The sequence below is a fragment of the Maylandia zebra genome, linkage group LG17 (genome assembly GCF_041146795.1).
Source record: "Maylandia zebra isolate NMK-2024a linkage group LG17, Mzebra_GT3a, whole genome shotgun sequence".
NCBI classification, from domain to species: domain Eukaryota; kingdom Metazoa; phylum Chordata; class Actinopteri; order Cichliformes; family Cichlidae; genus Maylandia; species Maylandia zebra.
In genome coordinates, this window is record NC_135183.1 from 515,005 (window position 1) to 540,114 (window position 25,110).

General features: G+C 41.7%; 2 protein-coding genes across 3 annotated transcripts; both read left to right on the top strand.

Annotated features, from left to right (window-relative positions):
- The first annotated feature begins 10,395 nt into the window (after positions 1 to 10,395).
- Positions 10,396 to 16,664, top strand: LOC106676615 (serine/threonine-protein kinase pim-2). Its single transcript, XM_024801552.2, has 10 exons — positions 10,396 to 10,585; positions 12,729 to 12,837; positions 12,939 to 13,118; positions 13,363 to 13,551; positions 14,131 to 14,225; positions 14,311 to 14,358; positions 15,688 to 15,909; positions 15,991 to 16,171; positions 16,261 to 16,437; positions 16,527 to 16,664. The coding sequence occupies exons 2-10, from the start codon at positions 12,765 to 12,767 to the stop codon at positions 16,616 to 16,618; spliced, it is 1,257 nt and encodes a 418-aa protein (XP_024657320.1). The 5' UTR covers positions 10,396 to 10,585; positions 12,729 to 12,764; the 3' UTR covers positions 16,619 to 16,664.
- Positions 16,665 to 16,822: 158 nt separating this feature from the next.
- LOC112436335 (serine/threonine-protein kinase pim-2-like) lies at positions 16,823 to 25,039 on the top strand. Of its 2 annotated transcripts, XM_076875825.1 has the most exons (13): positions 16,823 to 16,964; positions 18,083 to 18,284; positions 18,924 to 18,957; positions 19,166 to 19,237; positions 21,102 to 21,210; positions 21,312 to 21,491; positions 21,738 to 21,926; positions 22,506 to 22,600; positions 22,686 to 22,733; positions 24,063 to 24,284; positions 24,366 to 24,546; positions 24,636 to 24,812; positions 24,902 to 25,039. In XM_076875825.1, the coding sequence occupies exons 5-13, from the start codon at positions 21,138 to 21,140 to the stop codon at positions 24,991 to 24,993; spliced, it is 1,257 nt and encodes a 418-aa protein (XP_076731940.1). In that variant the 5' UTR covers positions 16,823 to 16,964; positions 18,083 to 18,284; positions 18,924 to 18,957; positions 19,166 to 19,237; positions 21,102 to 21,137; the 3' UTR covers positions 24,994 to 25,039. The 2 variants fall into 2 exon arrangements, with proteins under 2 accessions (XP_076731940.1, XP_024661591.1); XM_024805823.2 differs by lacking the exon at positions 19,166 to 19,237.
- The last annotated feature ends 71 nt before the right edge of the window (positions 25,040 to 25,110 follow it).

Genomic DNA, 25,110 nt, shown 5'->3' on the forward strand with positions numbered 1-25,110 from the left:
TTGAAAAGGCTCAGGTCAAGATGAAATATTTTTATGACCAGCGTTCTGAAGAGCAGCAGTTTAGTACAGGTGACCAGGTTTTGGCTTTACTGCCGATTGCAGGGTCACCGTTCCAGGCACGGTTTGCTGGGCCTTACACTGTGGTACAAAAACTGTCTGAACAGAATTATCTGATTGATACCCCGGATCGCCGGAAAAGAAATCAACTTTGCCATATTAATTTGTTGAAACCCTATCATGTTCGTCCCTTATCCGTCGGTCTGTCGGGCTCTTTCGTTTCTCCTTCTACATCGAGTCCAGGGTTGTCGGCTTGTACAGTGGCGAAGTCAGTTTGTGGGGGGGAGGATGTGGCAGCACCTGATGATCCCTTATTGCTTGGCCGTCTGAAGAATTCAGAATCTCTTCAGAACTTGGATGTGCTATTGGGCCATTTGCCTGCTGACAAATGTGCAGAATTGTCTGCATTAATTACAAGGTATCCAACCTTGTTTGGAGACACACCTTCTAAAACAACTTTGATAGAGCATGATATTGATGTGGGTGATACAAAACCAATTCGGCAGAGGTTCTACAGGGTCTCTGAGGAAAAGAGGAAAATAATCGATAAGGAAGTTCATTACATGTTGGAAAACAACATTGCAGTGCCGTCGTCGTCAAGCTGGGCTTCCCCATGCTTGTTGGTTGAAAAAGCTGATAAATCACCACGTTGTTGCACAGACTTTCGTAAGGTAAATGCAGTGACCAAACCCGATTCCTACCCCTTGCCTCATATTGACGACTGTATTGACCAAGTTGGTGCAGCAGAATATGTGAGCAAGTTTGATCTGTTGAAGGGATATTGGCAGGTGCTGCTGACTCCCAGAGCTCAGGAAATATCTGCTTTCATCACACCATCTGGTCTTTATTCATATACAGTCATGGGTTTTGGTTTACGCAATGCTCCAGCTACATTTCAGCGACTCATGAATATGGTTGTTAATGGGCTGGAAGGCTGTGCTGTTTACCTAGATGACGTGGTGGTATATAGTAACACCTGGGAGGATCATCTGGATCGCATTCGCACTCTGTTTGAACGATTAGTTCTGGGAAATCTGACTATCAACCTGGCAAAATGTGAATTTGCAAAAGCAACTGACCTATCTTGGTAAGGTTGTGGGCCAAGGTTATGTGAGGCCAGTTGATGCAAAGGTGTTGGCCATCAAAGAGTTCCCTGTTCCGGTAACAAAAAAAGAACTCATGAGATTTTTGGGTCTGGTCGGGTATTATCACTGTTTTTGTCGAAACTTCTCAACAGTGGTTGCTCCTCTGACTGATTTGTTGAGGGCCAAGGTAAAGTTTATTTGGTCTGCAGCATGCCAGCAAGCTTTTTGGGATGTAAAAGCTTTACTGTGCTCTGAACCTGTGCTTTTAGCCCCTCGTCTGGATCAGCCCTTCAAGCTGTATGTGGATGCAAGCCACATTGGTGCAGGTGCTGTTCTAGTCCAAGCTGACAAGCAAGGTACGGAACATCCAGTTAGTTTCTATTCCAAGAAGTTCAACTCCCATCAGCTGAATTATTCGGTCATTGAGAAGGAAGCTTTGGCATTAGTCTTGGCCTTGCAGCATTTTAGGGTATATTTAGATTCTGCTCGGCCAATTGAGGTATTTTCTGACCATAACCCTCTCACTTTCTTGAACACCTTGCAGAACCCAAATCAAAGGCTCTTTCTGCAGCCTTACAATTTGGATATCCAGCACATTAAGGGCAAAGATAATGTCTTGGCAGATGCTTTGTCCCGTGCCCCTTTGTAACCAGCAGCTTCACTCCTCATATGCTTGAAGTATGTCCTCTCCAGTATCGTTTTCCTTCCTCTTAAATTGCTCCTAGGTACCAAGGTTGCTGAGGTTGGAGTTGAGCTGAAGATGATTTTTGAGCATACAAAAGGTGGGGTGTGTGTGTGTGTGTGTGTGTGTGTGTGTTGAATTTAAAATATGTTAGTTCTTCTAGCTGCAAATTCATAATGTAAATGTGTTTGCCAATTCAGGGTGAGACCCTGTTCTTTGGGGGGAAGTGTGACGGCCAGTGGGCTGGCCTTGTGTTTTTCTTTTTCCTTTTCCTGTTTCTTGCAGGTAGGTGGAGCTGACCCAATTATTGATGCAGCACACCTGAGAGGCCAGTCCCAGTGTATATAAAGACACCTTGACTGAACCAGGGTGGCTGGCTTTTGGCTCCCTCTGGCACGTGTTATGTTTATTTGGAAGTTTCAGTTATGGCTGTTATGTCCTTTAACTTGTGTTTAAGTTGCTTTACCTTATTTTCATTAAATGTGTCTTACAGTCTTTAAAAGCCTGTGTGTGGTCTCCCATTTGTTTGTCACTTCCTATGAGCCGGGTTGTGACAAAATCTATACTTGATAAAAAGCTATGTATTGCAAGTGTATATGGTCCAAATGTTGATGATCCCTCATTCTTTCACGGTTTTTTCAGTGCACTCTCTGAACACTTAGATGGCACACTTGTTCTTGGAGGCGACCTCAACCTTGGACTAAATGAAGACATGGATAGGCTCAATACAGCGGGAACTCAGCGTAATTGGCAGTCCACAAATATAATCAAACAGTATATGAGCGACTTTGGTCTTTGCGATGCATGGCGCTCCCTTCACCCCACCAGTAAGGAATATACTTTTTTTTTTTTTTCTCACATGTCCATCACTCCTACTCTCGTCTGGATTATTTTCTGGTCAGCAGCTCACTACTGAACGACATTTCAGACACTGAGATTCATCCTATAGCTGTCAGCGATCATGCTCCTGTATCTTTAACACTAATGCACAAGAATAATACTACGCCAAGTAAAAACTGGAGATTTAATACATCACTGCTTAAAGATGAAGACTTTATTAAATATTTTTAAAAGGAATGGACTTCATATTTAGACTTTAATGTCCTTCCACATGTGGAAAGCGACAGAAAACATGCTGCTGTTTGCACATATTTAATAATCAGCTCTGCACAGGAGCAGAAGCAGAGTCCAGCCTGTTGCTCTTACAGTATAATACTCATAATAAAAGTACAGTAACCGTGGTTAGTCACTGAGCAGCCCGGTGCGTTTCTCTTGATTTCTTTAGTCAGGGTAAATTCATTCACCTGCACGGGTTAGCTAAACAAACTTTACAAAACAAGTTTCCCCGACAGCCGAGTGCTCATTTTAGCTAGCTAGGTCCTTAGGAAGCTAGCTAAGGACCTAAATTACGGATTAGCTTACAAACACATTTAACTTACCAAAAATAATGCGGTGGGGCCTCAGGTCCTCCTGTCCGGTAGTCCAGTTTACTGAAGAACACCTCAGGCTGTCACTTTGAAATAGTCGGTAATGTAAACGCTGGACCTCTCGGCATCTGCCATTCCCGAACAGACACGTGCGAGTTTGTCCGTGACCGCAGCCGCGTCGTCAGTGTTTTCTCCAGTCATTGGTCAGCATTATAATATATGCAAATACATGCGGGTCGGAATCCCCGCCCCCCAGCGCGTCCCCGTACGCCAAAACAGTGCCAGCAGAGTGAAACTGAAAAATGGTTTGAAACCGAAAACAAAAAATTACAGTTTCAATTAATTGTTTTTCACTATCAATTTTTTTTTTCCGGTTTCAATACAAGATTTTTCAGTACATTTATTTCAGTTACAATATTTTTTTTCGGTTTCAATATTTTTTTCGGTTTCGTTTCAAGGTGGCATCGTTCTGATTCCATACAGGAAGAACTATTGCTGACCTGACAGACTCGACCTTGTTCACAAAGAAAGAAAGGAACTGATTACATGTGTCAGCAGAGGCTTTCAGGGTTGTTTAGAGTAGAGCTGATAGTCTTAAAGAGAACACGGAGATTATGACAATCTAACACAATGATCTGAGAAAAATATCTGTTTCTCTCATTTTCACTGTATTCTGATCAAATTTCCAACAAAGAAACCTGCAATTTGTCTTTCTTCCACTTCCACTCTGCTCTCCTACACTGACGCCTGACTGCTCGGCTCATTTAACCAGGGCAACCCTAACCCTAACATATGAACATGGCATTATTTCAATCCTTATGCAAAATGCAAACACACTATTGAACTAATAAAACAGTGCAAGTCTGCATTGAAAAACACATAACAGAGGAATGTTGTTGTTGGAATTTTCTTTTCCAAAATGAAAATGAAAGAATTCATTAAGTTTTAGCCATTGCTTATGAAGTCTGATCATCTTTGACCAGATAATGATCAAGTTTTTCTGAAACAACTTGAACTCACCTTACAATAAGTGTTAATCAGCAATTATCATTAGAATAATGTTTTTCATGTATAAAACTATATTTTTATCTCTTTTTAGTCAACCTCTGAAACAATGGTAACAATTTGCATAACACTCTTTATTCTGCTACTGGACTCTAATCACATATTACACACTGCTGCTGCAGCAGTTACTGTACCTTTGCAGGTGCATAAAGAGGAATAAAAGTCGAATGAAGAGCATTGGCTGAAGCAGGGCCCTGTTTCAGGAAGCCGGTTTAGTGGAAAAACTGAGTAAGTATACCCTGAGTTAACGAAAACTCTGGGTTTTCGGTTTCAGAAAGCGAGTTCAGATGAAGCCTCAGTGAGTCACTATGACGACACACTCCGTGAAGCTAACCTGCCCCCTAGCAGGTTTACTACAACTAACCCTGACTGTCTCCGCCCCTTTGTCGGAAACCTGACTGTAGGAAGTGTCGGACATGGCGTGCCCCTTCCTTGAAGAGCCAGTAGATCGTGAAGCCCAAATTCTCCGCAGGGCTCTCCGCCGGGAGAGAGTGATCAGAGCGCGTTTGGACATTTTATCATTTCCTGATGATTTCCTGTGTGAACGTTACCGTTTCTCAGCACAATCTATAATTTATTTGGATAACATCCTCAGGCCATATATTACGCATGTGACACATCGCGGACATGCTCTCAGTTCATTGCATATTATTTGTATTGCACTTCGGTTTTTTGCAAACGGGAGCTTTCTGTATAATATTGGTGACGCTGAGCACGTTTCCAAGGCTACCGTCTGTCGGGCAGTCAGGAATGTTACAGTTGCACTGAAACGTCTCCTGTACTCGTCTGTGGTGTTCCCCGGTCATAGACCCACAAGATTTATCAAAGAGGGATGCCACAAAATTGCAGGTATCAGGATGAACAAAACTTAATTCATGATGTGGTGATACTTGAACTACTACTTAAATTTCACATTTATTTTCACGGTTCCCAGGCATCTGTATAGATGGCACTCACATTCCAATCATTGCTCCTTCAGTAAATGAAGGAGACTATGTGAACAGGAAGTCTTTCCACAGCATTAATGTACAGGTACATAGTTCCCTGTAGCATTTCAAACTAACAAATTATTTCATTATAGTAATGGATGCTAATTTGTGTTCTCTGCACTGTGAAGATCATATGTGATGCTGCCAACATTATCACAAATGTGGAAGCCAAGTGGCCAGGCTCTGTCCATGACTCACAAATATTCCGTGAATGTACACTGAGCACAAAATTTGGACATGGTGAGTTGAGAATACTGTAAAATATATAAAGACCAATTGCTTCAGGGACATTTGAACTGAAGTGTACCCTTCTGTCTTAGGAGAGTTCACTGGCTACTTGCTTGGTGATAGGGGGTATCCATGTTTACCCTATTTGCTTACCCCTTACCCTGACCCTGAACCGGGCCCACAGCAGCGATATAATCTGGCTAATTGCAGGACAAGAGCCAGAATTGAAATGACTATCGGAATGCTTAAGGCCCGGTTCCAGTGCCTGCAAAGACTCAGGGTCACCCCAGAAAGGGCATGTGACATTATTGTGGCATGTGTGATTCTTCACAACATTGCCACAATTAGAGGAGAACACTGTCCTTCTGAACCAGACATCAGCAGTGATCCAAACCATGAACATCCTGACCCTCCCACGGACATACAAGATGGAAGCGCAGTCAGAGACACCATATGTCACAATCATTTCTTTTGACCCATCACCTCAACATGTTGAAAGAAGAATAAACAGATTTTTTGTTCAACTGGCTTTATTGGTCACCTGTATTTCCTGTACACAAAGTATTAAAAGATGTAAACCTCATAAAGTGTCTCTGTTGCTTCCTCCTCTGTAACAGCTGTCAATGTTTCTTCATTATTTTCCTGTAGTAAAGAAATAAACAACATTGCTGTTCTACTGTAAACTCATATAATCTGTGGAGTATTACTCACAACTGCATGTTGGTCTGGCTCAACAGGAGGCTGCACCAGATGCAGTACACCACCACCATCAACTGATAGAATATGAGGTTTATACAGGTCACTTATAACTTACAAGGGACCAAATGGCAATTAACAAACATACCAATCACCTTACACTTCATTGTCATTATGCTCTCAAAGACAACCAAGACTGAGGGAAGGCAAAATCAGTCGGAAAATAACTTCACTACAAAATAATCCATTATGGTAAAGAGTTTATCAAATGAATGAGTAGCACTGCAAAGGTGACTGTGAAGAAAGGATGTATGCACATCATGTATTATTTTGAATTTACCCCCTATGTCGGCACTTGTGTCTTGCGGGGTTATTGACTCAGAGGATGTCCCCGCAGAGATGCCTTCGGCCACAGGGCGCCCACTGTTTTGGCTGAGGGCCAACTGCTCAGCCTCTGTGAGTGGTGGTGGTGGAGGACCCCCACCTGTTTTTCGGGCCTCCGCTTTTTTTCTGTTGGCTATAACGGGTCACATTTGAGCATACAGAGTAAGCAAATATGTACTTGTAATGTGCTCAGATAATTTCAATAAGTGCTTACAGAAAGAAAATTAATGTAGCCTCTAACTGCAATTGATTTACATGGGACAAACAGACCAAGCACTATGGCTCATAATACAATTACACCTCACCTGTTTGGACTATATTTTTATATTTCATTTTTACTTGCTGCCAGGAACGTTTGGGGCCTGTTGGGTTGCACCTGCGCTCACATCACGTCACAAAATAAAATGTATAAAATAACAAATAAAATAACATATGATAAAATAACGTGTTAAATGGGTGGAAATCCCTAGATCAATGTTTATATTAACACTCACGCATTGACTCTGTCGGCTATGTTTTGCCATGCATGCTCCCTTTCTTTTGCAGCTGAGGCTGTGTTACTTTTTTCCGCGGAATTTGCATGTTATCGGCATATGCTGCCATCAGAATTTCGGCCTCAAGCGCTGTGAAATACATTGACCGCGCCTTCTTTCCCTCCGTCTCCATGGTGACTCGCTTAATCTGTGCTCCGCTTATCAGGGCTTTATGTATCCTCGTCCGCGCGCTTCACTTGGGGTTAAAGCAACTCCGCGTTGACTGAACTAATTGTTATCAGCCTTTCTGAAACCGAATATTCCGAGTTGGACAGTTCGGGGTTACTCAACCCTGAGTATCGTTTTTCACTCTGAGTTTTCTAAACCGGCTTCCTGAAACAGGGCCCAGGTCTATCACACGGTTAACTTGAACATAAAACAAACAATATTAATAAAAACAACTGAATGCTAAAAAATGCTGTTTTAAAAATGTCATTGGTGCCTGCCCGACACCCACACACCAATGTATATATATGTATGTATTTTTAACAAAACTTTATTGAACAATCAGTGAGTATACAACATACAAACAGATGAGGTATACAAGTGGAACATAAATATGAACAACCAGCGGTTAAAGAAAAAAAGAAAAAAAACCCACACCGATAGAGTTGGGAAGCAGGTACCATGCTTGTTACATCAGCTAACAATACTAACTTCCACAACACTCACCAAGACAGTCGGAGGTTAGGTAAAACAGAGCAAATAAATTATTGAGAAATTATAAGAAAATACATTAGGCAGGAAAGGAAAAAGAATAACTGTGGAAGTTCAAATTCACTGGGCTACACGTGCTTTCTTTCTATAGCCTTTGAACCTTGAAAAATATAACCTCATCACAGTAACGCATAATTTTATTATGCATTACATCCAATACTGCTCATACATTTAGTGAGTAACTAGTCACAATAATGCGCACAGATACGATTTATAGATCAGTCAACACATTCCAGCACCTTTAGGCAACTGTTTTTGTGATTTGGTGCTGTAAATAAAACTCAAATCAAGTGAATTTTGACTTAACCTGTGCTGCTAGCTTTTAGCCTGCAAAGCTATCCATTAGAATCAGAATCAGAATCAGAATCAGAATGGGGTTTTATTGCCAAATGTTGAGCAGGTTTACAACATTAGGAAATTGCTGCGGTGCTTCAGTGCAAACATGCTGTCATAAATTGCGCTTAAATAGACATGAAAAAATAAAAGTAAGAATAAGAATTAAAAGTGCTACGTGGAAAGATATATACATGAGTGCAGGTGGTGATCAGTGCCAAACATGGAATGATGCAGTGAACACAGCGTAGGGTCATGTGTTAGTGGTGGGAACAGTCGTACGGTTATTGTTCATGTGTCCAACAGCAGAGGGGAAGAAACTGTTCTTATGGCGAGAGGTTCTGGTGCGAATGGACCGGAGCCTCCTGCCTGAGGGGAGCAGGTCAAACAGACTGTGTCCAGGGTGAGAAGGGTCAGCTGAGATCCGAGCTGCACGCCCCAGTGTCCTGGAGGTGTACAGGTCCTGCAGAGATGGGAGTCTGCAGCCAATCACCTTCTCAGCAGAGCGCACAACACGCTGCAGTCTCTGTTTGTCCCTGATAGTGGCTCCAGCGTACCACACGGTGATGGAGGAGGTGAGGATGGACTCGATGATTGCAGTGTAGAACTGCATCATCGTCCGTGTTGGCAGGTTGAATTTCTTCAGCTGCCTCAGGAAGTACATCCTCTGCTGGGCTTTCTTGATGACGGAGGTGATGGTGGGCTCCCACTTCAGGTCCTGAGTGATGGTGGTACCCAGGAAGCGGAATGAGTCCACAGAGGTGATGGGGGTGTCAGTCAGGATGATGGGGGGGAGTGGGGCTGTGTGCTTCCTGAAGTCCACAATAATCTCCACTGTCTTCTGGGCATTCAGCACCAGGTTGTTGTGGCTGCACCAGGACACCAGACGTTCAACCTCCCTCCTGTAGGCAGACTCGTCCCCGTGCAAGATGAGCCCAATGACGGTGGTGTCATCTGCAAACTTGATTAGCTTGACAGACTGGTGGGTGGAGGTGCAGCAGTTGGTGTACAGGGAGAAGAGCAGAGGAGAAAGAACACAGCCCTGAGGGGAGCCGGTGCTGATGGTCCGGGAGTCCGAGAGTAGCCTTCACTACTGCCTTACAAGTAAATGCTGCCCAAAGAGAGTCCTTCTTGTTGGTATAATAGCTACAATATTATCTATAATATCCATTGCTTGTTCCTAACTAGTTTTATGGCCTTTGTTGTAGAAGCACAGTTCCCACCTTGAAGCAGCCCTCTATAAACATGCATTTATGCAGCTGTTACGTTTTATCAAGATTTGTTTGACCGTCTTGAGGAATATATGGAACATTTAAACATATGCTACAGTCATTGTACGTCATAGCTAGTCATAGCTAGAGGTCACTTAAAATCCATCACTAAGATCCATTCATCCTTTATCACTTTCACATGCAATGTGAGGTTTGTGCTTCTCCCATTATTATTAACATTGTGATTCTTTTTACATGGATATTCACTGCTCGTCCAAAGCACACAGCATGCAAGTGAGCTGTCTGAGCTATGACCCTCAGACTGATGTCTCAAATCCAATGAGTCATCAAAGACTTAATATTTGTGAAAGTAGCCTAATGAAGTGGTGTCTTCATTTGTTTATAGATTTACATTTACAGATCACCCCGTCCTTTGATTTCTCAGTGCTCAAAATCAGACATGTTTTATGTGGGTTTAACACTGGGGCAACCATTTATTACTGCCAACTCTTGATCGTGGACTTAAACTATACTAAAATGGACTCATGGATTAAGCTGTTTCAATAGGAATAACAAAGAGCTCAGATTTTAAGGGAATTCTTACTGATTCAGAGGTTTTTGTGTCAGTCTCACAGTGTAATCAGCTGTAAATGACTAGTTGGTGACATTTTTATATTAACATAAACAATGATGTTGGTGTTTCAAACCTGTCAGTGTTAGCAGACATATTACAAGACTTCATAAAATATGATACAAAAGCATGATTACAAATACAATAAATGCTTCTGGATGGCAAATGCTCTGTTCAGTACACACGTTTTACTTTGAACACATAGGTATGCAGCATGCACACAACATGCATTCATCCTTTTTGGTTGAGTCCATGGTGATGGCCTGTGTCTTTCCGAGTTCTCCTCAAACACTTTGGCTTCCCTCTACAATGTTAGGCCTCTTATTAACCTTTGTCATGTCATGCACACATTGCTCAAGAGCTGTTGCCATATTGGATGTGATAACCTGTAGCGATCACATCCAATAACTCATGTGTTGTTTACATACAAATGATCACTGCTTTTTTTTTCACTGCTGTGCTGCTGGTTGCAGCAATCACCAGGGATAGAGAATCTTTTTTGTTGCCTTTCAGGTGATTTGGATAGAAGAGGAGCATCACATAAAAGGTACTATCAGTTCTAAATTATTTGAAATCCAAGTATCTGTTTCAAACAATATTAGACTGTGAGGCTTGGTTACCGGTTGTTGCTGGTTCTCACTGGTTGTCACTAGTTGTTACCGCTTGCTGCTGGTGCAGCAGCACTGACAGCTAACATGGCGGTTAAATCGACACATTTTGCTGCACCCTTTTTAGTTTTAATTGTTTTATGTCAGCTTTTCAGCTCCACCTTCTCCACTTCTTCCACACTAAACTTTTTCTACAAGCTGCGTGAGCGCACACCAAAGGTAGGGGAGGTGCTCAGGTTCACTGTCATTGATCATAATCGATCGATAGTGAAAAGTCCCCGCTCAATGCTCAGCTCAAATGCACAAATATATACAATTATGAGATATTCATGAAGTATTTTTATTTTATTTTGCCATTTATATATGTTGGCACTAACAGTGCTCAAGACAATACTTATATACTGTCAATATGTGACATATTGAAATCGCGTTTGAATTTGCGCTTGTTTTTTGCTTTCACTTTGCAATCGCACGAACTGTGTATAGAGAGCGACAGCACTGATTGGTGAGTGATGATAATTTGTGCACCAATTCCTCTGACATCGTCTTATCAATCGTTAGCTTACTATGCAAACATGACAAGTGAAATCTCCTGCAGCTTAAACATGTGAGAGGTTGATCGTGCAGAGAATCGCTGAGCTTATGTGAGTGCGTGTGTAAAAGCAGCAGGATATATATTTTAGTTCTGCTGAGCCAAATAAGACAGGTCAGGGTGAAGAAGTGACAGCCAAAGAAAAGCTTACCACAAAACGGAGAAGTTATGACAAATCAGACTATAAGGCAAAAAGAAAGTGCAGCTTTATGGTTTCATGGACAAAATAATTTCTGTGGCTGCGATATGATGAGCTAAATAACCAGGGCTGCACATAAGTGGTCCGCAGGTGCGCATTCGCTGTCAAAATAAAAAACACGCACAAGGGTTAGGGTTAAATTTAAAAACTGTACTTTTGAGTTAAAATATATATTCATAATTTTAATAAATGACAAATTAAAAAGGCATGAACATTTTTTTTGTATTGAAAAAATATCGAACCGTGACACCAAAGTATCGAACCGAACCGTGAATTTTGTGTATTGTTGCACCCCTAATATATATATATATGTGTGTATTTTTAACAAGAACTTTATTGAACAATCAGTGAGTATACAACATACAAACAGATGAGGTATACAAGTGGAACATAAATATGAACAACCAGCGGTTAAAGAAAAAAAGAAAAAAAACCCCACACCGATAGAGTTGGGAAGCAGGTACCATGCTTGTTACATCAGCTAACAATACTAACTTCCACAACACTCACCAAGACAGTCGGAGGTTAGGTAAAACAGAGCAAATAAATTATTGAGAAATTATAAGAAAATACATTAGGCAGGAAAGGAAAAAGAATAACTGTGGAAGTTCAAATTCACTGGGCTACACGTGCTTTCTTTCTATAGCCTTTGAACCTTGAAAAATATAACCTCATCACAGTAACGCATAATTTTATTATGCATTACATCCAATACTGCTCATACATTTAGTGAGTAACTAGTCACAATAATGCGCACAGATACGATTTATAGATCAGTCAACACATTCCAGCACCTTTAGGCAACTGTTTTTGTGATTTGGTGCTGTAAATAAAACTCAAATCAAGTGAATTTTGACTTAACCTGTGCTGTTAGCTTTTAGCCTGCAAAGCTATCCATTAGCCTTCACTACTGCCTTACAAGTAAATGCTGCCCAAAGAGAGTCCTTCTTGTTGGTATAATAGCTACAATATTATCTATAATATCCATTGCTTGTTCCTAACTAGTTTTATGGCCTTTGTTGTAGAAGCACAGTTCCCACCTTGAAGCAGCCCTCTATAAACATGCATTTATGCAGCTGCGCTACAGTTTTTGCAATATTGCACCCCTAAATAAATCTTTACAGAACTTTGCCTTCACCAGAAACTACTGCCTAGCCCAGGCTGATGTTCTGTAGCTATGGAAACCAAGAATTCCAAAATCTTGTGATGTCATCACCTCGTTGTTATAAGACATTGTTATAAAGACACTAAAGATCATAGTTCTCACACACAGCTCATTGCATCTTTGCAGAGTGAAGAGTGAAATCCTGAAACTAAATTAACCTAAATGAATCACACAATGTCAAAGTCTTGGCCAACTTATACTGCACCACGTCCTGTGGATCTGAATAACCCTCTAGGTAAGTCAAATGGGATTCATATGGTAATTATGCATGCTTCTGGGTTTTTATTTGAGGCAACTGAATTTGACTTAAACAAAATCATCTTTTGTTGATTTCAGGACACCAAACAGAGCCTTGCATCTCCACACTGGTGAAGATGACTCCAGATGGAAGAATAGAGGGAAGAAAGAGAAGGGACTTACCTGAAAGACTGGACAAATCCCCCAAAAAAAGCAAAAGCAGTGGAGGTCCAAAACCGGGTCCCAGCCACTTTGTTTCTGGGGAATCCAGTTTGAAATGTAAGTGATAAGACCTGTTTTAGCTGTGACATTATCTTGGCTATGTAGTTTATTTTGTGACTTTAACTGTGTACTTAACGGTCTTTAACTTTGTAGTTGGTTCATTTAGCCTTCTTTGTGTTGATTTTCAGTGTGCAGTTATTGCTTTAATGCACGATTGCCAGACCTTAGAAAGTCAGTAGAAAGCAGTTGACACAGAGTTGGACTGAAAATGCTTAAAGTCAAACTACTTTTTCCATTTTAGTTGGCCTTCTCATAGTGCCTTCAAGCGACTCTAGTATAATTAAGAGGAGCAACAAACGGAAGAGCACTAGTGACGAATCTGAGGGACCATCCAGCAAAAAAAGCAGGACAACGAGCCCAGAGGAGAGTCCCACCCAGGAACCCTCTGAAACATGTGACTCACCGAGGATATCCGGCACTGACAGAAAAGGTAAGATAATGGCAATATTTCTGAGCTGGATCACAAGATCCTTTAGAATTTGTCCTGGGGTTTGAGATTGGGTTTGATTCCTGTGGGACCAATCGACAATAAGAGACACTCTGGGCAGTAGTGGGGGGTGGCTGTAGCTCAGGTGGCAGAGCAGGTCAGCCACTAATCAGAAGGTCGGTGGTTCGATCCCAGGCTGCCTCCTTGGGCAAGATACTAACCCCATGTTTGCCTACTGGTGGTGGTCAGAGGGCCCGGTGGCGCCAGTGTCCGGCAGCCTCGCCTCTGTCAGTGCGCCCCAGGGCAGCTGTGGCTACAATGTAGCTTGCCATCGCCAGTGTGTGAATGTGTGTGTGAATGGGTGAATGACTGAATGTAGTGTGAAGCGCTTTGGGGTCCTTAGGGACTAGAAAAGCGCTATACAAATGCAGGCCATTTACCATTTACCTACCTACTAATCTGCTAAAATGTAGCTGCTATTTACCAATTAATAGAAATGTTATAGCAAAGCTCTATAGGACTGTGCCAGCTGTTTTCTGTGTAACAAGTCATAACCTGTATGTTTTTCCTGTGTGTCTGCAGAAGACTTCCTGGAAAAATATCAAGAGCTGGAGGTGCTGGGTCATGGAGGCTTTGCCACCGTGTTTTCTGGAATACGCATAAAAGACAGTTTTCCAGTATGGCTTCTTACATTTGCATTTCACAGATCTTCAGTTTATTCCTGTTTGTACTTCTCTAACCCAGAAAATGTCTTTAATGCAGGTGGCAATCAAACATGTTCAACAGCGCAGACTTGCGCGCACAACAATGGTAAGCGTCTTTTCTTATTCCAGCAGGTATTTATTAGGGCTGCCACGATTTGTCGACTAGTCACGATTACGTCGACTATCAAAATCGTCGACGACTGATTTAATAGTCGACGCGTCGTTTGAAGCTTTGTAAGATCACAAAAGACGCAGGAATAAGTGGCAGGATTTAAGAGTGTAATAACGGACTGAAACAGAAGATGGCAGCATTGCATGTACAAGGATGTCAGCTACCGTTAAACCCCGAAGAAGAAGAAGAAGCAGCTGTGTCCCAGAATTCATAGCGCGGCCCAGCGCAGTTTCCAACAATGGCGGCAGCTGGTTAGTTTTAATGTTACTCTTATTATTCTTTCTGGGTCACAAAATAAACGTTTAACATATTTTCAGGCGAGAATGTAGCTGTGTAAACCTCAAATATCTGCTCAGTTTATCAGGACACCGCATATTTTCAAAAGCGCTCCGACGTTTTCGGAGACATCTGTTACCCACTAGCTCGTTAGCGAGCCGGGGGCTAGGCTCACTAGCGCCGTGAGAACACCGGACTCCCCGCAAATCGTTTTCAAACCCACCGCCGTCTTTCGCTACTCAGGTTAAATATATATGAGTCACTTAGATAACTTAAAATGTTATTGTTTGGCTTTCTTTAGTATTTTATTTGTTCCTGAGTAAATCAGTTTGTCTGAGATTAAAGTTATAGTTTTTACACAGCTGAATAAACGTCAAGCAGACAGCTGATTATCAGAAGTGTGAGATGCTCCAGAATATACTCCAGTGTCCTGTTATATTTTAGATAGCAAGGAGTTTATTAAACTTCACCGAAACAATCTGCAAATTTCATTAAAATGTAATAAACTATCATCTTGTCTTTATTTTTAGTTAGCACAGACCTTAAACACTTAAAGCTGTAAGCTAATGATAGTTATATAAGAGCAGATACTGCTGGTGCAATAAGCTGTAGTTTTACGTCCAATGGATGATCTGATTAGTCGACTAATCGCAAAAATAATCGGTGACTAGTCGACTATCAAAATGATCGTTTGTGGCAGCCCTAGTATTTATATTATTCCAGGCCTTCTCAGGCATCAAGCATAAGGCACGTATTTCCTCCGTGCATGAACCAGACTGGTCTCACAGTTGTGTGTGAAATCGTCAGGAAATATGGTCGAATTCTATGAACAGTGGGTCACCTTATTGTTTAAACTGACATGTTTCAGTGGAAAGAATGCTTTTTAAAGATCAGGTCATTTTGTGACTATTTCAAAACTGTCTGTACGCTGATAGCTACTTTTGTTGAAATTCTGAATACTGACCTGAAGTAACTTTCCTTCTGAAGGATTGGAATGGGAAAAGTACTGATGTTCCCCTGGAGGTGGCGCTACTGATACAAGTTGGGGCTGGACCACATGATACGGAAAGCAGTATAACCCCACTTCTACTTGACTGGTTTGATCTGGAAGATGAGCTTATTATGGTTTTTGAGAAACCAGAAAATTGCATGGACTTAGACAATTACCTCAAAACTACAGATAAACCTCTGTCAGAGACACATGTTAAGGTAAGTGACGAGCATTTGGAGCTTACAGCAGTTTTTCATAGAGAATGTCCTGTGCTCCAAATATGGCTTCCTTTCTTTTAGGTCATAATGAAGCAACTAGTTGACGCAGCCATTACGATGGATAACAAGGGGGTTTTCCACCGAGATATTAAACCACACAACATTCTAATTGAAACATCTTCGGAGGAACCCCGAGTGCGATACATCGATTTTGGCTGTGGAGTCACGTTTACTCCGGGACAAAGGTTCAGGAGGAACGCAGGTATGTTTTCAGCCACAGCGTTGTGCTGTCATGAACTGTCTCCACATCATGTTCCCTCCCCATTAATTCTTCTTATCTTTGTGTTTTAGGAACCAGGATCTACAATAGTCCAGAGTGGTTCATGTACGGCTTCTGCTCTGCAGAATATACTACAGCCTGGCAGCTGGGTGTTGTGATGTACCAGCTGTTACACAACAAGTTACCATTTGACTGCGACTACAAGATCATCAACCAAAACCCACCGATTTTAGCTGACATTTCAAACAGTAAGATTTCTGCCAAAAGGGCTGTTGATATAAGAAAGGTGAAATAACTTTGTGGATAACTTTAACAAGAGTATTTCATTTCTGTAAAGAATGCAGGGATTTTTTGACGGGGTGTCTGAGGAAGCACTACAAGGACCGCTTCACCCTGGAGGATCTTCGGAATCACATGTGGCTCAAATGATTTCTGCGCACCATGAACTAAAAGGTTATGGAGCAAAAGCTCCAACACATCACAAGTCATCAACAAGTCACTTTTCAAATTTAGTAGCAATGTTGCAGTTGCTGTCACGTGGCTCTTTTTTGGTGTTTTCTTTTCCAATCCAGCAGCAAGCAGTCTGAGACCTCCATCTGACCTTCATCTAAATATAGTGTCAAGCGGCGGCTGTGTGAAGGCAAGAGAGGACCCAAATGCACAGCTCTAGACACACGGTGATGACCTCAAAGGCAGGTCTTTATTAACAGGAACGTAAGAAGCCATACAATAACTAACCTGGGAGCAACTAAAGCTGAGGCGCTGGGAAGACACGGTAAATGCACACAACCTAGAGGGACGACGCAACACAGAACAAAGGGACACTCTGACATAAATACACAGAAGGTAATGAGAGAAGTGGGAACACACGGGGAACACAGCTGAAGACAATTAGCGAGCAGGGAGGACACGAAACTGAAAATACTGACACCAAGATGTGGACCTTAAACACAACACAGTACACAGAGATGAGCACAGAGAGAGAGAGGCAGAGAAGAAGGATGAATATGGGGGGATGAGGAGAACACAGAACACAAAGGATGGGAACACGGTACCAGAACAAACACCACAATAAAAACATGGACACAGGGGGAATCCAAATACCAAACCAACCAATCCAATGGACATAAGGAACAAAATACAAAACTACAGGAAAACTAAGAACACTGGGTCAAAATGACCCAGGACCATGACATATAGGCTTTTGTAGGCTTGCTTTATGAAAAATGTCATTGATGAAAATGTAGTGTATATCTGTTATTAACCTCTGTCTCTCTTCCACAGCATGTCTTTATCCTGTCTTCCTTCTCTCACCCCAACCGGTCGCAGCAGATGGCCGCCCCTCCCTGAGCCTGGTTCTGCCGGAGGTTTCTTCCTGTTAAAAGGGAGTTTTTCCTTCCCACTGTCGCCAAAGTGCTTGCTCAAAGGGGGTCATATGATTGTTGGGTTTTTCTCTGTATCTATGAAGCGCCTTGAGGCGACTTTTGTTGTGATTTGGCGCTATATAAACAAAATTGAATTGAATTGAATTGAGGCCATGATGCATTTTATTGTAGCTCATCATCATCCGACCCTGCCCTGAAAATAGCTGAAGAAATGTTGGCATACCGAAAGGTTTGCTTTGGGGGTACTATTTGGTGCCATTTTAAGTTAAAAACTATTAAAAAAAAAAAAAAAAGAGTCATATTTTGTGTGATTTTTTTCATTACTGTTGTTGTCCCAAGAAGCAAGATGGCGCCTGTGTTTGGCTGTGCCGCTGCCTCCGTCCGTGTGTTTGTTTACTTCATATGTTATGCAAGTGTTCTTGCTACAGCTTTGTCCGATGTCATCTCCCTTCGGATTTATGATCGCCATGCGTTACTGGCGATCAAATCTGCTATGGATAACTTTCAGAGTCAACGATACGACGTTGTTTTCCCACCGCCGCTTGAGCGCGACGCAGCACCCGGTTCACCTCCACTCTTGCCGGTCAGCTCAATTTTGCTTCAGAGGCCTCGTCGGAGGAAGCGGGGGAAGAGAGCCGGCTTTGTTGTCCTGCTCCGTCGTCTTCGGAAAGAGGCAGATCTTCGGGGGCTTTATTCCTGGGCTGCTAGCGGTAAGATCCGCCTGAGACTTGTCGGAGCTGGATTAATCCCCACAACCCACTGTGTTTGAACTGAGCCCTTAGCCCTATATGTGCCTTTAAATGAGCACATTGCCCCAGAAACCTTTGTTTCTCCAAGTACTTGTGTATAAAAAACTATATATTAATGTTTGACCACATTTGGGAATCAGAGCAGAGAGAAGATGACAACAGGTGGCGCCATATTGCCAACTGACTAGTCTTCTTCATAAAATATGATACAAAAGCATGATTACAAATACAATAAATGCTTCTGGATGGCAAATGCTCTGTTCAGTACACACGTTTTACTTTGAACACATAGGTATGCAGCATGCACACAACATGCATTCATCCTTTTTGGTTGAGTCCATGGTGATGGCCTGTGTCTTTCCGAGTTCTCCTCAAACACTTTGGCTTCCCTCTACAATGTTAGGCCTCTTATTAACCTTTGTCATGTCATGCACACATTGCTCAAGAGCTGTTGCCATATTGGATGTGATAACCTGTAGCGATCACATCCAATAACTCATGTGTTGTTTACATACAAATGATCACTGCTTTTTTTTTCACTGCTGTGCTGCTGGTTGCAGCAATCACCAGGGATAGAGAATCTTTTTTGTTGCCTTTCAGGTGATTTGGATAGAAGAGGAGCATCACATAAAAGGTACTATCAGTTCTAAATTATTTGAAATCCAAGTATCTGTTTCAAACAATATTAGACTGTGAGGCTTGGTTACCGGTTGTTGCTGGTTCTCACTGGTTGTCACTAGTTGTTACCGCTTGCTGCTGGTGCAGCAGCACTGACAGCTAACATGGCGGTTAAATCGACACATTTTGCTGCACCCTTTTTAGTTTTAATTGTTTTATGTCAGCTTTTCAGCTCCACCTTCTCCACTTCTTCCACACTAAACTTTTTCTACAAGCTGCGTGAGCGCACACCAAAGGTAGGGGAGGTGCTCAGGTTCACTGTCATTGATCATAATCGATCGATAGTGAAAAGTCCCCGCTCAATGCTCAGCTCAAATGCACAAATATATACAATTATGAGATATTCATGAAGTATTTTTATTTTATTTTGCCATTTATATATGTTGGCACTAACAGTGCTCAAGACAATACTTATATACTGTCAATATGTGACATATTGAAATCGCGTTTGAATTTGCGCTTGTTTTTTGCTTTCACTTTGCAATCGCACGAACTGTGTATAGAGAGCGACAGCACTGATTGGTGAGTGATGATAATTTGTGCACCAATTCCTCTGACATCGTCTTATCAATCGTTAGCTTACTATGCAAACATGACAAGTGAAATCTCCTGCAGCTTAAACATGTGAGAGGTTGATCGCGCAGAGAATCGCTGAGCTTATGTGAGTGCGTGTGTAAAAGCAGCAGGATATATATTTTAGTTCTGCTGAGCCAAATAAGACAGGTCAGGGTGAAGAAGTGACAGCCAAAGAAAAGCTTACCACAAAACGGAGAAGTTATGACAAATCAGACTATAAGGCAAAAAGAAAGTGCAGCTTTATGGTTTCATGGACAAAAGAATTTCTGTGGCTGCGATATGATGAGCTAAATAACCAGGGCTGCACATAAGTGGTCCGCAGGTGCGCATTCGCTGTCAAAATAAAAAACACGCACAAGGGTTAGGGTTAAATTTAAAAACTGTACTTTTGAGTTAAAATATATATTCATAATTTTAATAAATGACAAATTAAAAAGGCATGAACATTTTTTTTGTATTGAAAAAATATCGAACCGTGACACCAAAGTATCGAACCGAACCGTGAATTTTGTGTATTGTTGCACCCCTAATATATATATATATATGTGTGTAATTTTAACAAGAACTTTATTGAACAATCAGTGAGTATACAACATACAAACAGATGAGGTATACAAGTGGAACATAAATATGAACAACCAGCGATTAAAGAAAAAAAGAAAAAAAACCCACACCGATAGAGTTGGGAAGCAGGTACCATGCTTGTTACATCAGCTAACAATACTAACTTCCACAACACTCACCAAGACAGTCGGAGGTTAGGTAAAACAGAGCAAATAAATTATTGAGAAATTATAAGAAAATACATTAGGCAGGAAAGGAAAAAGAATAACTGTGGAAGTTCAAATTCACTGGGCTACACGTGCTTTCTTTCTATAGCCTTTGAACCTTGAAAAATATAACCTCATCACAGTAACGCATAATTTTATTATGCATTACATCCAATACTGCTCATACATTTAGTGAGTAACTAGTCACAATAATGCGCACAGATACGATTTATAGATCAGTCAACACATTCCAGCACCTTTAGGCAACTGTTTTTGTGATTTGGTGCTGTAAATAAAACTCAAATCAAGTGAATTTTGACTTAACCTGTGCTGTTAGCTTTTAGCCTGCAAAGCTATCCATTAGCCTTCACTACTGCCTTACAAGTAAATGCTGCCCAAAGAGAGTCCTTCTTGTTGGTATAATAGCTACAATATTATCTATAATATCCATTGCTTGTTCCTAACTAGTTTTATGGCCTTTGTTGTAGAAGCACAGTTCCCACCTTGAAGCAGCCCTCTATAAACATGCATTTATGCAGCTGCGCTACAGTTTTTGCAATATTGCACCCCTAAATAAATCTTTACAGAACTTTGCCTTCACCAGAAACTACTGCCTAGCCCAGGCTGATGTTCTGTAGCTATGGAAACCAAGAATTCCAAAATCTTGTGATGTCATCACCTCGTTGTTATAAGACATTGTTATAAAGACACTAAAGATCATAGTTCTCACACACAGCTCATTGCATCTTTGCAGAGTGAAGAGTGAAATCCTGAAACTAAATTAACCTAAATGAATCACACAATGTCAAAGTCTTGGCCAACTTATACTGCACCACGTCCTGTGGATCTGAATAACCCTCTAGGTAAGTCAAATGGGATTCATATGGTAATTATGCATGCTTCTGGGTTTTTATTTGAGGCAACTGAATTTGACTTAAACAAAATCATCTTTTGTTGATTTCAGGACACCAAACAGAGCCTTGCATCTCCACACTGGTGAAGATGACTCCAGATGGAAGAATAGAGGGAAGAAAGAGAAGGGACTTACCTGAAAGACTGGACAAATCCCCCAAAAAAAGCAAAAGCAGTGGAGGTCCAAAACCGGGTCCCAGCCACTTTGTTTCTGGGGAATCCAGTTTGAAATGTAAGTGATAAGACCTGTTTTAGCTGTGACATTATCTTGGCTATGTAGTTTATTTTGTGACTTTAACTGTGTACTTAACGGTCTTTAACTTTGTAGTTGGTTCATTTAGCCTTCTTTGTGTTGATTTTCAGTGTGCAGTTATTGCTTTAATGCACGATTGCCAGACCTTAGAAAGTCAGTAGAAAGCAGTTGACACACAGAGTTGGACTGAAAATGCTTAAAGTCAAACTACTTTTTCCATTTTAGTTGGCCTTCTCATAGTGCCTTCAAGCGACTCTAGTATAATTAAGAGGAGCAACAAACGGAAGAGCACTAGTGACGAATCTGAGGGACCATCCAGCAAAAAAAGCAGGACAACGAGCCCAGAGGAGAGTCCCACCCAGGAACCCTCTGAAACATGTGACTCACCGAGGATATCCGGCACTGACAGAAAAGGTAAGATAATGGCAATATTTCTGAGCTGGATCACAAGATCCTTTAGAATTTGTCCTGGGGTTTGAGATTGGGTTTGATTCCTGTGGGACCAATCGACAATAAGAGACACTCTGGGCAGTAGTGGGGGGTGGCTGTAGCTCAGGTGGCAGAGCAGGTCAGCCACTAATCAGAAGGTCGGTGGTTCGATCCCAGGCTGCCTCCTTGGGCAAGATACTAACCCCATGTTTGCCTACTGGTGGTGGTCAGAGGGCCCGGTGGCGCCAGTGTCCGGCAGCCTCGCCTCTGTCAGTGCGCCCCAGGGCAGCTGTGGCTACAATGTAGCTTGCCATCGCCAGTGTGTGAATGTGTGTGTGAATGGGTGAATGACTGAATGTAGTGTGAAGCGCTTTGGGGTCCTTAGGGACTAGAAAAGCGCTATACAAATGCAGGCCATTTACCATTTACCTACCTACTAATCTGCTAAAATGTAGCTGCTATTTACCAATTAATAGAAATGTTATAACAAAGCTCTATAGGACTGTGCCAGCTGTTTTCTGTGTAACAAGTCATAACCTGTATGTTTTTCCTGTGTGTCTGCAGAAGACTTCCTGGAAAAATATCAAGAGCTGGAGGTGCTGGGTCATGGAGGCTTTGCCACCGTGTTTTCTGGAATACGCATAAAAGACAGTTTTCCAGTATGGCTTCTTACATTTGCATTTCACAGATCTTCAGTTTATTCCTGTTTGTACTTCTCTAACCCAGAAAATGTCTTTAATGCAGGTGGCAATCAAACATGTTCAACAGCGCAGACTTGCGCGCACAACAATGGTAAGCGTCTTTTCTTATTCCAGCAGGTATTTATTAGGGCTGCCACGATTTGTCGACTAGTCACGATTACGTCGACTATCAAAATCGTCGACGACTGATTTAATAGTCGACGCGTCGTTTGAAGCTTTGTAAGATCACAAAAGACGCAGGAATAAGTGGCAGGATTTAAGAGTGTAATAACGGACTGAAACAGAAGATGGCAGCATTGCATGTACAAGGATGTCAGCTACCGTTAAACCCCGAAGAAGAAGAAGAAGCAGCTGTGTCCCAGAATTCATAGCGCGGCCCAGCGCAGTTTCCAACAATGGCGGCAGCTAGTTAGTTTTAATGTTACTCTTATTATTCTTTCTGGGTCACAAAATAAACGTTTAACATATTTTCAGGCGAGAATGTAGCTGTGTAAACCTCAAATATCTGCTCAGTTTATCAGGACACCGCATATTTTCAAAAGCGCTCCGACGTTTTCGGAGACATCTGTTACCCACTAGCTCGTTAGCGAGCCGGGGGCTAGGCTCACTAGCGCCGTGAGAACACCGGACTCCCCGCAAATCGTTTTCAAACCCACCGCCGTCTTTCGCTACTCAGGTTAAATATATATGAGTCACTTAGATAACTTAAAATGTTATTGTTTGGCTTTCTTTAGTATTTTATTTGTTCCTGAGTAAATCAGTTTGTCTGAGATTAAAGTTATAGTTTTTACACAGCTGAATAAACGTCAAGCAGACAGCTGATTATCAGAAGTGTGAGATGCTCCAGAATATACTCCAGTGTCCTGTTATATTTTAGATAGCAAGGAGTTTATTAAACTTCACCGAAACAATCTGCAAATTTCATTAAAATGTAATAAACTATCATCTTGTCTTTATTTTTAGTTAGCACAGACCTTAAACACTTAAAGCTGTAAGCTAATGATAGTTATATAAGAGCAGATACTGCTGGTGCAATAAGCTGTAGTTTTACGTCCAATGGATGATCTGATTAGTCGACTAATCGCAAAAATAATCGGTGACTAGTCGACTATCAAAATGATCGTTTGTGGCAGCCCTAGTATTTATATTATTTCAGGCCTTCTCAGGCATCAAGCATAAGGCACGTATTTCCTCCGTGCATGAACCAGACTGGTCTCACAGTTGTGTGTGAAATCGTCAGGAAATATGGTCGAATTCTATGAACAGTGGGTCACCTTATTGTTTAAACTGACATGTTTCAGTGGAAAGAATGCTTTTTAAAGATCAGGTCATTTTGTGACTATTTCAAAACTGTCTGTACGCTGATAGCTACTTTTGTTGAAATTCTGAATACTGACCTGAAGTAACTTTCCTTCTGAAGGATTGGAATGGGAAAAGTACTGATGTTCCCCTGGAGGTGGCGCTACTGATACAAGTTGGGGCTGGACCACATGATACGGAAAGCAGTATAACCCCACTTCTACTTGACTGGTTTGATCTGGAAGATGAGCTTATTATGGTTTTTGAGAAACCAGAAAATTGCATGGACTTGGACAATTACCTCAAAACTACAGATAAACCTCTGTCAGAGACACATGTTAAGGTAAGTGACGAGCATTTGGAGCTTACAGCAGTTTTTCATAGAGAATGTCCTGTGCTCCAAATATGGCTTCCTTTCTTTTAGGTCATAATGAAGCAACTAGTTGACGCAGCCATTACGATGGATAACAAGGGGGTTTTCCACCGAGATATTAAACCACACAACATTCTAATTGAAACATCTTCGGAGGAACCCCGAGTGCGATACATCGATTTTGGCTGTGGAGTCACGTTTACTCCGGGACAAAGGTTCAGGAGGAACGCAGGTATGTTTTCAGCCACAGCGTTGTGCTGTCATGAACTGTCTCCACATCATGTTCCCTCCCCATTAATTCTTCTTATCTTTGTGTTTTAGGAACCAGGATCTACAATAGTCCAGAGTGGTTCATGTACGGCTTCTGCTCTGCAGAATATACTACAGCCTGGCAGCTGGGTGTTGTGATGTACCAGCTGTTACACAACAAGTTACCATTTGACTGCGACTACAAGATCATCAACCAAAACCCACCGATTTTAGCTGACATTTCAAACAGTAAGATTTCTGCCAAAAGGGCTGTTGATATAAGAAAGGTGAAATAACTTTGTGGATAACTTTAACAAGAGTATTTCATTTCTGTAAAGAATGCAGGGATTTTTTGACGGGGTGTCTGAGGAAGCACTACAAGGACCGCTTCACCCTGGAGGATCTTCGGAATCACATGTGGCTCAAATGATTTCTGCGCACCATGAACTAAAAGGTTATGGAGCAAAAGCTCCAACACATCACAAGTCATCAACAAGTCACTTTTCAAATTTAGTAGCAATGTTGCAGTTGCTGTCACGTGGCTCTT

What these genes read in the sequence shown, in the direction of transcription:
- LOC106676615 (XM_024801552.2), top strand. Translation starts at nt 12,765, where the DNA reads ATGAATCACACAATGTCAAAGTCTTGGCCAACTTATACTGCACCACGT. An exon ending in GGATCTGAATAACCCTCTAG is followed by an intron (nt 12,838 to 12,938) that starts GTAAGTCAAATG and finishes TGTTGATTTCAG; the next exon opens with GACACCAAACAGAGCCTTGC. An exon ending in GCATAAAAGACAGTTTTCCA is followed by an intron (nt 14,226 to 14,310) that starts GTATGGCTTCTT and finishes TCTTTAATGCAG; the next exon opens with GTGGCAATCAAACATGTTCA.
- LOC112436335 (XM_076875825.1), top strand. Translation starts at nt 21,138, where the DNA reads ATGAATCACACAATGTCAAAGTCTTGGCCAACTTATACTGCACCACGT. An exon ending in TGGGGAATCCAGTTTGAAAT is followed by an intron (nt 21,492 to 21,737) that starts GTAAGTGATAAG and finishes TTTCCATTTTAG; the next exon opens with TTGGCCTTCTCATAGTGCCT. An exon ending in GACTTGCGCGCACAACAATG is followed by an intron (nt 22,734 to 24,062) that starts GTAAGCGTCTTT and finishes TTCCTTCTGAAG; the next exon opens with GATTGGAATGGGAAAAGTAC.